Source organism: Gigantopelta aegis, chromosome 3, assembly GCF_016097555.1.
Source record: "Gigantopelta aegis isolate Gae_Host chromosome 3, Gae_host_genome, whole genome shotgun sequence".
In the NCBI taxonomy this organism is placed as follows: Eukaryota; Metazoa; Mollusca; class Gastropoda; order Neomphalida; family Peltospiridae; genus Gigantopelta; species Gigantopelta aegis.
This window is the reverse complement of record NC_054701.1, coordinates 13,799,942-13,814,418: the sequence shown is the minus strand read 5'-3', so window position 1 is coordinate 13,814,418 and position 14,477 is coordinate 13,799,942. Positions and strand designations below refer to the sequence as shown.

The window sequence follows — 14,477 nt, the reverse complement described above, 5'->3', positions numbered from 1 at the left end:
AATTTATTAATTCGATTATTTTGCACCAATATATATTTTTCATAAACTTACGTCATCGTGATACAACCACAATAAATGTCATTTCAATTAGTTTCTTTGACTCAAACTACTTCACTTGGTGTATATAACACCTGCTTCAACTGGTCCAAATAGCTGGAACTTACCCCACCTGCTACAAAGTAATGTTGTGGTTATCTCCCCTTACTACACATTATGGAGTCAATATAAACAGATTTGTATAACATCGGCCAAGAAACATTACAAAGTATGTGGCATTTCCTCTCTCCAAAACACAATCACTACTATTTTCGGTTTTCCTCTCTCCAAAACACAACCACTACTACTTTAGGTTCTCTTCCTCGAAAACACAACCACTACTACTTTCGGTTCTCCTCTCTCCAAAACACTACCAGTACTACTTTCGGTTTCCTCTCTCCAAAACACAACCACTACTACTTTCGGTTTTCCTCTCTCAGTCCACAACCACTACTACTTTCGGTTTCCCTCTCTCGAAAACACAACCAATACTACTTTCGGTTCTCCTCGAAAACGCAACCACTACTACTTTCGGTTCTCCTCCTCGAAAACGCAACCACTACTACTTTCAGTTCTCCACCTTGAAAACACAACCACTACTACTTTCGGTTTTCCTCTCTGGGAAACAACAACTACTACTTTCGGTTCTTATCTCTCGAAAACACAACCACTACTACTTTCAGTTCTCCTCCTCGAAAACACAACCACTACTACTTTCAGTTCTCCTCCTCGAAAACACAACCACTACTATTTTCGGTTTTCCTCTCTGGGAAACACAACCACTACTACTTTCAGTTCTCCTCCTCGAAAATACAACCACTACTACTTTCGGTTCTCATCTCTCGAAAACACAACCACTACTACTTTCGGTTTTCCTGTCTGAGAAACACAACCACTACTACTTTCAGTTCTCCTCCTCGAAAACACAACCACTACTACTTTCGGTTCTCATCTCTCGAAAACACAACCACTACAACTTTCGGTTCTCATCTCTGGTAAACACAACCACTACTACTTTCGGTTTTCTTCTCTGGGAAACATAACCAAACGTTCGTCTCCGTGTTCCTTGTTCATATCGTTTCATTTCATTTCAACTTTTTGTGGGGGCTTATATCCAATTAAGATTCAAGCACGCTGTCCTGGGCAGTGGGGCTGGAAAACACACTCACTAATATTTTTGATTTTCCTCTCTCCAAAACACAACCACTACTACTTTCGGTTTTCCTCTCTCCAAAACACAACCACTACTACTTTCGGTTTTCCTCTCTCCAAAACACAACCACTACAACTTTCGGTTTTTCTCTCCAAAACACAACCACTACTACTTTCGTTTCACATCTCTCCAAAACACAACCGCTACTACTTTCGGTTCTCATCTCTCCAAAACACAACCACTACTACTTTCGGTTCTCATCTCTCCAAAACAGAACCACTACTACTTTCGGTTCTCATCTCTCCAAAACACAACCACTACTACTTTCGGTTCTCATCTCTCCAAAACACAACCACTACTACTTTCGGTTCTCATCTCTCCGAAACACAACCACTACTACTTTCGGTTCTCATTTCGCCGAAATAAAACCACTACTACTTTCGGTTTTCCTCTCTAGAAAACACAATCACTACTACTTTCGGTTCTCCTCCTCGAAAACGCAACCACTACTACTTTTGGTTTTCCTCTCTCAGAAACCCAACCACTACTACTTTCGGTTTTCCTTTCTCCAAAGCACAGCCACTACTACTTTCGGTTCACATCTCTCCAAAACACAACCGCTACTACTTTCGGTTCTCATCTCTCCAAAACACAACCACTACTACTTTCGGTTCTCATCTCTCCAAAACACAACCACTACTACTTTCGGTTCTCATCTCTCCAAAACAAAACCACTACTACTTTCGGTTCTCATCTCTCCAAAACACAACCACTACTACTTTCGGTTCTCATCTCTCCAAAACATAACCACAACTATTTTCGGTTTTTCTCTCTGGGAAACATAACCAAAAGCTCCTCTCCGTGTTCCTTGTTCATATCGTTTCATTTCATTTCAACTTATATCCAATTAAGATTGAAGCACGCTGTCCTGGGCAGTGGGGAACACACCTCAGCTGTCTGGGCTGTTTGTCCAGAACAGTGGGTTAGTTGTTAGTGAGAGAGAAGAGGGCGTAGTGGTTTTACACCTACCCACTCGCGGTGGGAGACGGTACCGGGCTGCGAACCCTGTACCTACCAGCCTTATGTCCGATGGCTTAACCACGACACCACCGAGGCCGGTTTCTATTTTAACTTTTTAACATATATATATATATTTTGGATATTTTAAAAATACTTTAAGAAACGCAATATTTGGGGGTTGTTGGGGGGGGGGGGGGGGGGTTTGTTGGTTTTTTTTTTTTTTTTTTTTTTTTTTTTTTTTGGGGGGGGGGGTGTTTGTTTGTTTTGGTTACATTTGTAACGGGCCCCTAAATTCTGTTAATTAGTTGCCCATATTCGATATATCTGATCTGGCTTTCGAGGTAGCTGTTTACAATAATGATAGTTTCACTTTGGAGATGAAACGAAAACACACACAATTAACTAAAACATCAACTTGTATTTACACTTAACATGAACCAACACAAATACATTTATTAAGAGTTTGGTTGTTTTTAGCACTTAAAACAAAACCTCTCCCCTAAACTACTAACAATCGAGCTTAGTTATCAGTTTAATTATTCTAGGCTTATCCTAACAATTAAGACAGGGAAATCCTTACCGGTTATACTAGACCAAATAAAATCCCATAGGCGACCATGTTAACGTCTGTGTTTAAAAACACTATATGCAATATATCAACCAAACTATGACCCATAAATATTAGTACTACAACCCTCCTTCAAAGTATTAACTAAAGAAAATGGAACTTTTCATGGCTCATTTTCGGTATAACCAGATGTTTTTTACACCCCTAGTTTCACACAAAATTTGAGTACCTTTTTTTTAACAGGTACCCCATACATGGACAAGCACAAGGCTACTTGACACAGTGGTACTAGATGAAATAAAATTGCATACATTTTTTGCCCAGATGAATCTAATTGTTTTTACAACAAACACACTAATATTTATTACCAATGACAAGACTTCTCTACCAAATGTTCGATGCACCTCGAACTTTGACCCAGCCAGAAGTTATTTGGTTTAGTACTACCTACAACGTAAAAATCAGTGAATATCACTATATTTGGCAGCGGTAGACTCGTTAACTAGCAGAACGACAGAGGTGACGTCACTGATGATAGGTTTAGCGCTGAAACATACACAGTGACGTAACTAAATAATGTCTTGTGATTAAAATTTGACCAATCAAGGTCATAAGAAGCGATATCTCCTAGGAGAATATCGCAGGAGATATCGCAAATTATAGTGCCAGCGATATCTCTTACAAAAGCCTTTAATGGAAGATAATAATAATTTAAGTTTAGTTAATACCCAAATTATTATGCACCAGTTATAAAATGTATTCACCAAATTACCACACCCAAATTATTTCCAAATAAACAAAACTATATCCATATAATAAAAAAGTAATTATTAAAAGTAATTTCATATAACCTGTTTTCGAGACAACCTAAATCCGTTCCACTACACATTTATAATTTAGCTACTACGCCAGTATGGTTATTTGTATGACCGCGGAAGTAAACCGTCCGATGGGTTAAATGAAAACATCAGCTGATGTATTCATACGCTGATAAAATTAGGTAATGGCGTCGTAAATGTTTACATTTTCACTAAATTCCAAGAAATGTCGCGGTCATTGTAGTCTGGTAATAAATAAAATACTATATTTTTGACCATTTGAAATCATTTATCTTACAACACGTTGTTTAAAATCATATTGTTTTCAAACAGCCAGTTTTAATATAAATGGTATCACACAAATTATTTAGTATCCTTTATCTATATTTATCACATTTGGAAGCCATCTGACTATAAAAGAGAAAAAAGATAGACTTGTAGACTGATAGAGGCAGAAAAACAAGCAATCAGACAGACAGTCAGACAGACAGACAGACAGAGAGATAAGTAAAAGGGTGGATACAATATGTTTTAACATTTTCTTGAAGTTTTATATTGCTTGTGAAATCTGTTGGTAAGCACATTAAGGAGAGGACTTTCCCTTGAATTGGGGCGGGACGTAGCGCAGTGGTAGAGCGCTCGTTTGATGCGCGGTCGGTCTGGGTTTGATCCCCGTCAGTGGGCCCATTGAGCTATTTCTCACTCCAGCCAGTGCACGACGACTGGTATATCAAATGCTGTGGTATGTGCTATCCTGTCTTTATTATGGTGCTAATAAAAGATCCCTTGCTACTAATGGAAACATGGAGCGGGTTTCCTTTCTTAGACTATATGTCAAAATTACCAAATGTTTGACATCCAATATCCGATGATTAATAAATCAGTGTATTCTAGCGGTGTCGTTAAACAAGACAAACAAACTTTGTTTTCCCTTGAATTACCTATCACATATTATGATATTTTATATTACCGTTTATGGCTTATAGTTTCTTGGACTATAGCGTTTTGGCCCAAGATTTGACATAAGTATGGTATTTGAATTAATTTATCAATGTTAAACATATATCCATGGTAACAAGAACAAAATTACAGTCTTGAACATTTAAAACTTATAGTCCATGGCACATCTGCACTTGTCGGTAAACGTAGGATCGATCCCCGTCGGTGGGCCCATTGGGCTATATCCTATTCCAGCCAATGCACCACTTCTGGCATTTCAAAGGCAGTGGTGTGTGCTATCCTGTCTGTGTGATGGTGCATATAAAAGATCCCTTGCTACTATTGGAAAAATGTAGCGGGTTTGCTCTTTATGACTCTCAAAGTGACCATAAGTTTGACATCCAATAGCCGATGTTTAATAAATCAATGTGCTCTAGTGGTGTCATTAAATAAAACAAACTTCTTGTCGGTAAAACCCAGACCAAAACGGAATGCAATGAGATATGCAAATAACATTCTAATAAAGTTGAGGAATTATATTTCTCTACGTTTTGAAGGCTTAATCTATTAATATTTCATTTTAATAGGATAGGGAAGGCTAACTATTTTTAACAGTTAATTTAATTAAGATTCGTTTTAATCTACTGCACGCCTTACGGCACCCACACTCGTACACCTTTCTCTCATTTTGACCTCGGGCTCCTCTGACTAGTTTATTAAATAGAGGATATTAAACGAGCTACTATGTATTCTCAAGTTTACGTTCCGAGGGACTTGATAATACATAGTAGCGAGTTTGATATTCTATTTATTACCCCAGACTGAATGTTTATTTCGTCCCCCCCCCCCCCATAAACTGTTCTATGTGCCGATTATTTAGAAACAGACTATAACAAAGCCAGAACTGTGTACCTATACATATACTTTCATCCGCGTTCAAAAGTAGTTCCTTATAAAATGTGTTTAATTTTTTAACTAAAATACTATAGTGAATGTAACATTGCAAATTGAAATAATAGAAAACTAACATAAAACTATTCAACATTAAATTCGGTTATTTAGGCCGAGTCTGCAAAGTTCGCCGTGTCGTCATTTGGCGGGGAGGGGGGGGGGGCGGATTGAAAAGGGGGAAACGCTGAATCAAAACAAGTAATGTTTATATCTAAATGGAATATATAGAACATTTTAATCTTCAACTGAAGAATAGTCAATAATTTGACGCCTGTGTTTAGTCGTGTGAGCTGGAGACATGTGCTGTTCAGTTGGTGACCTCGTTGTTCCCGTACAATTGGCAACGTTGATGTTGAAAACTCCACCATATATAAGACCCGAAAAAAAGAGTGTGCACTGCATGATGAGATGTCCAATCAACCACATTATTCTTATTGTGCATGTTACTGAAATGCGACGGACGTGAAACATTCCTGAAGTTTGATTCAGTTGATGAAGGTTGTGGTGTTGTCGCGGTATGTGCAGATGTCGGGTCGACAAGTATATTGTTGATTTCCTTGTGTTGTTGTTCGGAAATTCCAGCATAGGAATTAATGGATTGTAAATGCCGATGTTCTGGCACTTGAATGATTTGATTTGGATGAATGTTGGTACCAGCAAGATTTTGGATCATTGTTTTTCTGGCGCTATGGTAACCATATACCAAATATTCAATTAACGTAATAGCGATCTCGCGACCGTTAACGTGAAACGGTGTTATCCAGAATACAGCGTAGGCCTTATGATGTTTGCTTATTTTAATAATCAAGGTTATTCATTTTAACGGCATGCATTCGACATGTATGACAGCAATGTGACGGTGATTCAATGTCTAGAAGATCTGTAACTTGTTATTTTAACTTTGTAAAGTCTTTGGACCAAAGTAATAAAAACAAACCGACAATGCATGTCAATTTGAATATACATGCCAGTTCAGGGCCAAAAGACATGTAGACTATCCCAAGGGCTGAGTCCAGCCAGACCGAGCGAAAACAATACGTTCGCTACACGTTAAACCAAATGGACACGACGGAACCAATCAAATAGTTCGCAAACGTTAGGAAGAACGTTCGTTGGCTGAACTGAGGAAAGCTCTCGGCGCGAATGTACGTCACGCTTCAGAGTCAGCTGACACCCACGTGTCAAGAGAATTCGTTTAGACATTAAACAATACGATTATCATTATACAGAAGTAAATCTTGATGTAAATTTGTAGAAAAACAATAGTTGTTTGCATCAATGAATACCTAACTGCAGTTTCGGTTATTTCCTTTGTCTTGTTAATTGTGTACCTATGGTCCAGAGCACGCATGCAGATCGCGATCGCGGGAAATGAACATGCAGTATTTATACAAATTGCAGTTAAACGTACACTGAATTAGTTTACAGTAATCATATTTGTTACATAATGTAAGATATATATTTGTAAAACTGTTAGGTGACATTTAATAAGTTAGCTGGATTTTAAAAAGGCTGTAAATTTTAATTTTATTCACGGTTTGTTTGTTTGTTTGTTTGTTTTTGTTTTGTTTTTTATATATAATATATAAATGGAATATACTCTGAAGTCAGCATTCTTAGCCTAGGTATTTTACAAGTAGAAATCACATAAAACATTTAACACGACGCTGAAATCAACAGCAACAACATGGTGCAAATTATGAAATTGTTGGGGGTGGGGATTGATTGGTTACTTTTAAAAAGTTAAAAACATTTTTTTTTTTTTTTTAAACATGATTAGCTGTTTTCAACCTACTACCCCACTAATTTTGGCTTGATTTGTGTTATACTGCTGCTAAATATGTAAGCGCCTTAAAAACTTCCTGGGGAAAGGTCTGTGGTTTGTTATTTTTTTTATCTTGGGAGAGTGCCAGTGGCATTTTTCTCATTAGGGTGCCGAGTTTGTTTTTGCCAACCGGTTGTCTTTTAAACCATGTTAAACCAGGACCGGAATTTTGTTTCGTGTTTGTTGCAAGATACAATGGATCATCGTGTTTAGAAAAATCACTTGCACGTAATTGTTTGTATAATGTATACAGTGCAACTAGACACCGTGCAAGGCTGTTTTCATTCACCCAAGCGCGGGGTGGAACTTGGCGAACATTTCAAGGATTTGACCCGTCACGTGTTTTTGTTTGTCTTTCGTTATATTCGAGGTCTTCCTTGTTTTCACTATTAACTTAAGTGTTATGTTCCCCCCTCCATGTTTCTGTGTGGTTAGTGAGAGAGAAGAGGGTGCAATGGTCTTACACCTACCCACTCATTCGTCTGCTATAACCTACAGTGCATACATTTTAATGGTATTTTTTATATTTAAAAAAAAAAAAAAAAAAAAAAAAACTAATTAAATTAGTAGATAAAAGATATTGCTTCAACAGATTTTTTAATTAAAATTAAAATGTATTCAACTATTGGTGCGTTTGTGTATCATCGTGCTCATTTACGAAGATTTTGTTTATATTGACAAGTAGTCCGTCAGTTCTAAGAAATCACTACCCCTGTTGTAGCTGTTTTAGTACACGCCCGTTCACTGGTTGGCGTGAACTGAACTACCCAATCAAATGACAGGTTAAACCAATGCGTGGAAATTATGATTTTTCTTTCGCCGTTATGAGTGCCTGCTGGGGTAATAAATGATAGTTTAGCCAAATGTATGTTGTTGGTAATAACATTCTGTCTAACAGCTGAGTATAATGCGTGTGTGGCTTTCTTCACAGGATCGGTACATTCTGGCGTGTATCTTCACCCAAGTGGGCATCGCTGTACAGAATGCAGTATCTTCCTTTTTCCGGAAACCTAGTTTAGTGGCATATGGTGATACATTTGACTTGATCTCTATGTTGTTTATCGGCCTAGTAACAATTGCGTGGAACGTGTATTTTATTAACAAAGCCAGAAAAGTGGTAAGCATTTTTTGTTCAGTACCTGTTAAGACTACAATATATTATTACTGTTAAAAGTCTTCTGTTGAGTGAAATGTTTAAACAAGATCAGCAGATATGACCGTAGTTCCATCTTAAACAACATCTATCATATAGCTCGTACATGGTTTTAAGTCTAAATGGTACGATAAGAATCCGCTGCCGTCACATATGTTACTTCTTTCGAATACTAGCAATGATGAATGTTTGACAGGATAGGGTATACCATGGCCAGAGGCGGATTTAGCCCTCCCCCCTAAATTTTGCGACAATTATAATTTTATTATATATTAATTTTCATTTTTTTACGATCTCCTCCAAACCTCCCCCAAAGTTCCATTGGCATTCCGCCTCATGTCATTGCCCTCTCCCCCTAAATGGAGCTTCTGGATCCGCCACTGGTAGCCATCACATATGTTACCTCTTTCGAATATTAGCAATGATATTTTAATGTATGACAGGACAGGGTATTCCATGGCCGTCACATATTACTACTTTCAAATACTGGCAATGATATTTTAATATATGACAGGACAGGGTATACCATGGCTGTCACATGTTACTTCTTTCGAATACTAGCAATGGTATTTTAATGTATGGTAGGACAGGGTATTCCGTGGCCGTCACATGTTATTTCTTTCAAATACTGGCAATGCTATTTTAATGTGTGACAGGATAGGATATACCATGGCCGTCACATATGTTACTTCTTTCAAATACTAGCAGTGATAGTCTAATGTATGACAGGACAGGGTATACCATGTATATTACAATGTATTACTGTATTACATGTATCTGATTGAATAATGTATTTTCGACACAAATCAAATGCAATCAGTTTCCATTTAGTAGATGAGTCTATACTGAACTCTATTTAAAACTCACCACCAAATGTTTACTTTTTATTGTTGTTATATCACTGTTCATTTATATGGTTAATTACCTTTATTAAGAAGGATTGTTTTTTAAAGTTATATACGCACATGTTAGAATTCACAGTTTTTGAAAAAGTGATCCGGAAGTGGCGCATCGCCTGTTCCTGTATACGATATTCAATATTATTAACGATACATATAGGTGATATATTTGTATTATTGTTATCATATTAGAAGGTGGTTTTGCACTTTGTAAGAAAACAATATCTGTTGTCCTTTTCAGCTCAAAGCCAACCAATACACTATACGCATGGTTAGGGAAGAGAAGGAAAATGCCAAAGGAGCTGCTGCTGATGTTACAGAGAAAGATGTATGTAGAATATTCTATTCATACGGAAACAGTCACACAAAGCAGTTATTTTAAGGCTAAATATAATTCTGTTTCTGGGAAATCCGATGCTACCTACAAAGAAGTGGGCTTGATGCTTTGTTGTTGGGTTTCTTTTCGATATACATGTATTATCTTTTTTGTTTTTATTAATATGTAGGCGAAAAGAGTACATGCACAGCATTTTATCCAGTTTTATCCAGTTACTGATCCACCAATATTTTCACTTGTTCAAACAAATATTTCAACTGTAAGGTCGATGTTTTTGACTGCTCAAAATGAAACTGAATTCAAACCTTTTCCTTGTCCACAGGACAACCGTTAATGTCTTCATTTATCAGGGTAAATAGGCAAGTTCTTATTTCAAACGATTCCTATGTGCCTTGTTAACAGCAGAGCGCCAAACACCTTCCTAAAGCTTGCCAGCTTCCACACACAGTGACTTGTCTGAAATCACACACGGATGCGCATGTAATAATATTTCAAGCATGGAACTGGAAATAGTTTACTGAAATATTGGTCAAATTATTATCAGGGCAAAATATGTTTGAAGGGTCTGTTTCCTCTAAAACATTATAGTCCAGATCGGCTCTCCTAGACAAAGCAAATAAGTAAAGGAACTCTTATAACTTCTTTTGGAATTTGTCTGGTGTAGTGATACAGCATTGAATCCGCGTGTGTGCGTGCGTACGTGCGTGTGTGTGGTGTTACTAGTATATTAGAACCTTTTACCGATGTATTGACAATGAATTAATCATTTCGTTTTAGCCCTCTGACCGCGAGGCGCAGCATGATGATGCAAACCACACGGGCCCCGGTAAACAGAACAGCAGTAACAAGAATACAGAGACTGCGATTCCAAAACGCAATAATAAAGTGAGGGATCAGGGCACGGTCTCGGGAACAGCTGTGAATAATAGAGAAAACAAAAGCCATCACGATCGAACATCTGATCACGTCGTGAACATAGACAACTGACCTTACTGTCAGGGTCAACCATGGTGTACATTATTAGTCCCCTACCGGTCAGCCAGAGGTGACTTAGTGTCTCTCATCGGCCTTCTGTCTGTCTGTCCCGCATACAGTTTCCGGACTTTGTTTTCGCAATACTTCAAACTACTGAGCTAAACTTTTGTGTATATCTTTATCAAGTATGGTTACAGACCAACGTTGACTTCCATGGTGATTTACCCATTTGTTACAGATTTATGACCCCTGAACTAAGGAGAAACGTACATTTGTTTTCTGGACTTTGTTTTTCACAATGCATAAAGATATTGAGCTGAAATGTTGTATATAGCTGTTATACTAGTAGATCATGTTTGACTTTCATGGCGATTTACTCATTTGTCATAGAGTTAGGACCTTTGAACTTAAAGATATCTGAAAAGTGTTGAGCCGGTAGGGGACATGTATTGCTTTAGCAATACTCTCATAATGATTGTTTTGACAAGCTTGTGATGTTGTTTTTTATATGTGTTTTAAACTGAATTATTTTGGGGGATTAAAGTTGTATCTACGTCTAGGATCGATCCCTGTCAGTGGGCCCATTGGGTTATTTATCAGTTTAGCCAGTGCACCACGATTGGTATATCAAAGGCAGAGATATGTGCTATCCTGTTTGTGGGATGGTGCATATAGAAGATCCCTAGCTATTAATAGAAAAATATTAAGTGTTTCGTTGTAATTGCTAGTTTTGTGTTTTCATATTGAATGGTACAAAGGGTATTGATCTGTTCTATATCCATTCTGCTGGTGCTGTGTTCATTCCTCAAACGGAATGGACACTATTGGATTTTCCTTTATGATTTTGTATCAAAATGTATTTACTAGTATAAATAGGTAGTCCGACATTGTAATTGCTGGTCGTTTTAAGCATTTGTTTTGATGATACAGACATAACGCATCTTAACTTTCGATTCTGTTCACAAATGTATTTGATTGGTGTAGACATTGCGGCATATTGACTGCAGATTCTCTAAAAAGTGTGTTTTCTTTAACGACACGACTAGAGCACATAGCTTTTTAATCAATGGCTATTGGTTGTGAACCATTTTGTAATTCTGACCTATAGTCTTTGAGGACACGTTACATTATCCATTAGTATCAAGGAATCACTTATATATACTTTCCTACAGCCAGGAGAGCCGTGGGGGCACTGGTTTGGACGATACAAACAATCAGAGAATGGGTCCCTAATTGCAAAAATGTATTTTGAACGGTAGAGATATTATTGCATCTTAGTTGCAAATTTTCTCAATTCTTTACAAATTTGTTTGAAATATATAGTATATTTTTATCTTAACTGCCGATTGTCTAATTGCAAATTTATTTGAATTATATAGACATTAGCTGTCAATTTCATTTATGTAGATTTTATTGCATTTTAACTACCGATCTATGTTTACATACATAATAGAATGATGTAGGTTTATTGCATTTGTAATCCCTGGTAATATTTATAATGTATTTGAATGATTATAGGCAATACTGCTGATCGTGTATTCACAGTTATACTGAACGGCATACGGCATAAGTAGTATGGTTTATAAATAATCTACACATTTCATATACAGATATATTTATTTTAAAGCTGATTGTAGAGTGGGTTTTTGTTTTTTATTGTTCATTTTTTAAAACTCGTTATTGTTTAGAATTAAGGAAGGAAACGGTAGTCATCTTATTTGTAAAATATTGTTTTATACTTACCACGACGCGATTATTACAAGACGAAAATACAACACTGTATTAACTTCTAGTGTTTACTAGCTCCTATGATATGTCAACAGAATAAATACTGTTATTTTATTGTATTTATTAGATCTTCTTTTGACATGACCTGACAATAAAGTCCAATTCTGTCTTCGTTTCGATATTTTTTATGGATCGAATTTGGTAATTATTATTTTTAGATGCACACAATGTATTGTGTATGTTGGTGGTGATGATGCCTGTGTACATACGACCAGCTCCCTATTTCTTTTATTATTATAGAAGATTCTAAAGTTCAACACACTTTTGACGATTCCAGTCTGTAAATATTAAAAAATTTAACAATTGGAAGACATAATTCTAAAAAACAAATTACTTAATGATAACAGTCATACATAGTTTCATTCTGCAAGCTGTTATTTCACTTCTATCGATTTAACCTTTTGTAGTCAACCACCTTTTGTTGATTTCCTCTGGAGAGTACGTCTGGTATAGGGTCCGTCAGATAAAATGGAAAGTCCAGTAACACTGTTCTTCATTTGTCTGTCACGTCGAGGTGTGACACTGCCAATGCCTTGGCAGATAACTTTTCACATAACTCTTCTTCGGCTTTCTGTAGAGATAATTTTACATATTTTAGAAATAAAGTTGAAAAGGAACGTATTGCAGAGTTGAAGGATGCTCTACGTAGAGCCTATGATAGTCCAGTAGGACCAGATGAAATACTTTATCAATTAATAAAACTCCAACAACCATCATGGCTGTTGGTTATTTTAAACAACTTTAATAAATTCTGGTTTTCTGGTGACTTTCCTTCTGATTGGAGGAAAACAATTATTATTCCGATTCCCAAGCCTGGTAAGGATCCCACAAATCCTACCAGTTATCGCCATATTGCTTTGATAAGTTGCATCTGTAGAACCATAAAACAAATGATCAACGGTTGACTTGTCGGTACCTCGAGTCCTACACATTGTTTAATGACGTTCAATGTGGATTCGGCTTTAGACGTAGCACGGTTGATCATCTTGTTAGATTTGAAACGTTTAGTAGGGAACATTTCATCCAAAATCAACATTTGACGTCAGTCTTTTGGGGGTTTTTTTTAAAGAAGGTTTACAATGCCCCATGGAAGTACGAGATATTATATGACCTCTATGGCATGGCTCTAAGAGGTCGACTTCTTGGTTTCATTTCACACTTTTTAAAAGACAGAACATTTACGGTAAGAGTGGGATCCACTTTAACTGATTTCCTTTTCCAAGAGATGGATGTCCCTCAAGGTAGCATCCTGTCAATAACTTTATTTTTTGTTGGCCATTTCAATCTGATTATTATTAGCCCCATTGGTTAATAACTATTACCTGTGGATCTAGCAGCATCCCTTTGGCGCGCATGTCCAGTGGACCTGTCATTCGACCAATCAAAATCTTACATGCAGAATCATGCCAGTGATTTCTAAAGAATTTGAAGGCATTCAGAATTATGCCGAAGGTATACGAAATGCTTCGGGTAAATTACGAAGTATGCTGGAAACTAATTTCAATATAAAATTATTCAACTTTCGTTTCAAGACGGGGAACAAACATGATAGTAAATATATTTATTCTAGTACACAATCCAGAGTTTATTACTGCATTCCTCCCCTCCCAACCCCCCATGTTTTTTTAAGTTGAAATAGGCCACCGTGTTCGACTATTGCTTGAGCGACAATCTAATTGAATTGTAGTGGCTATATGAACCACGGCTGTAACAGCCGAGAACTGCATATATAAATGTAATTTAAAATGATTACGATTATTATTTAATCCCGTTGCCACAGAAATGAATGAATGTTCGGCCATACAGTGTTAACATAACTAATTATGTCAAACATCAGTTATTTAAAATGTACAAAGGCCTCAAACGTTCTTTTCATACAATCTGAAGGAAAAAAACACATAAAATAAATAATATGGTGTTCTATTTTAGACACACGGTTTTGGTGGGGTTTTTCACTTTTAAAGATATTGAAGTTCGACTTATATTTCAAAATCTAGACTTGTGTTGTCGAGTGC

At 36.8% G+C, this 14,477-nt stretch overlaps 1 protein-coding gene across 1 annotated transcript in view; it reads left to right on the top strand.

Annotated features, from left to right (window-relative positions):
* Nucleotides 1-12,569, top strand: part of LOC121367549 — a 53,654-nt gene extending 41,085 nt beyond the window's left edge. The window contains exons 12-14 of the mRNA XM_041491799.1: nucleotides 8,242-8,427; nucleotides 9,604-9,690; nucleotides 10,477-12,569. Of these exons, the coding sequence (XP_041347733.1) occupies nucleotides 8,242-8,427; nucleotides 9,604-9,690; nucleotides 10,477-10,686 (483 nt within the window). The 3' untranslated portion in view covers nucleotides 10,687-12,569. The remainder of the gene's footprint in view (nucleotides 1-8,241; nucleotides 8,428-9,603; nucleotides 9,691-10,476) is intronic.
* Nucleotides 12,570-14,477: the final 1,908 nt, after the last annotated feature.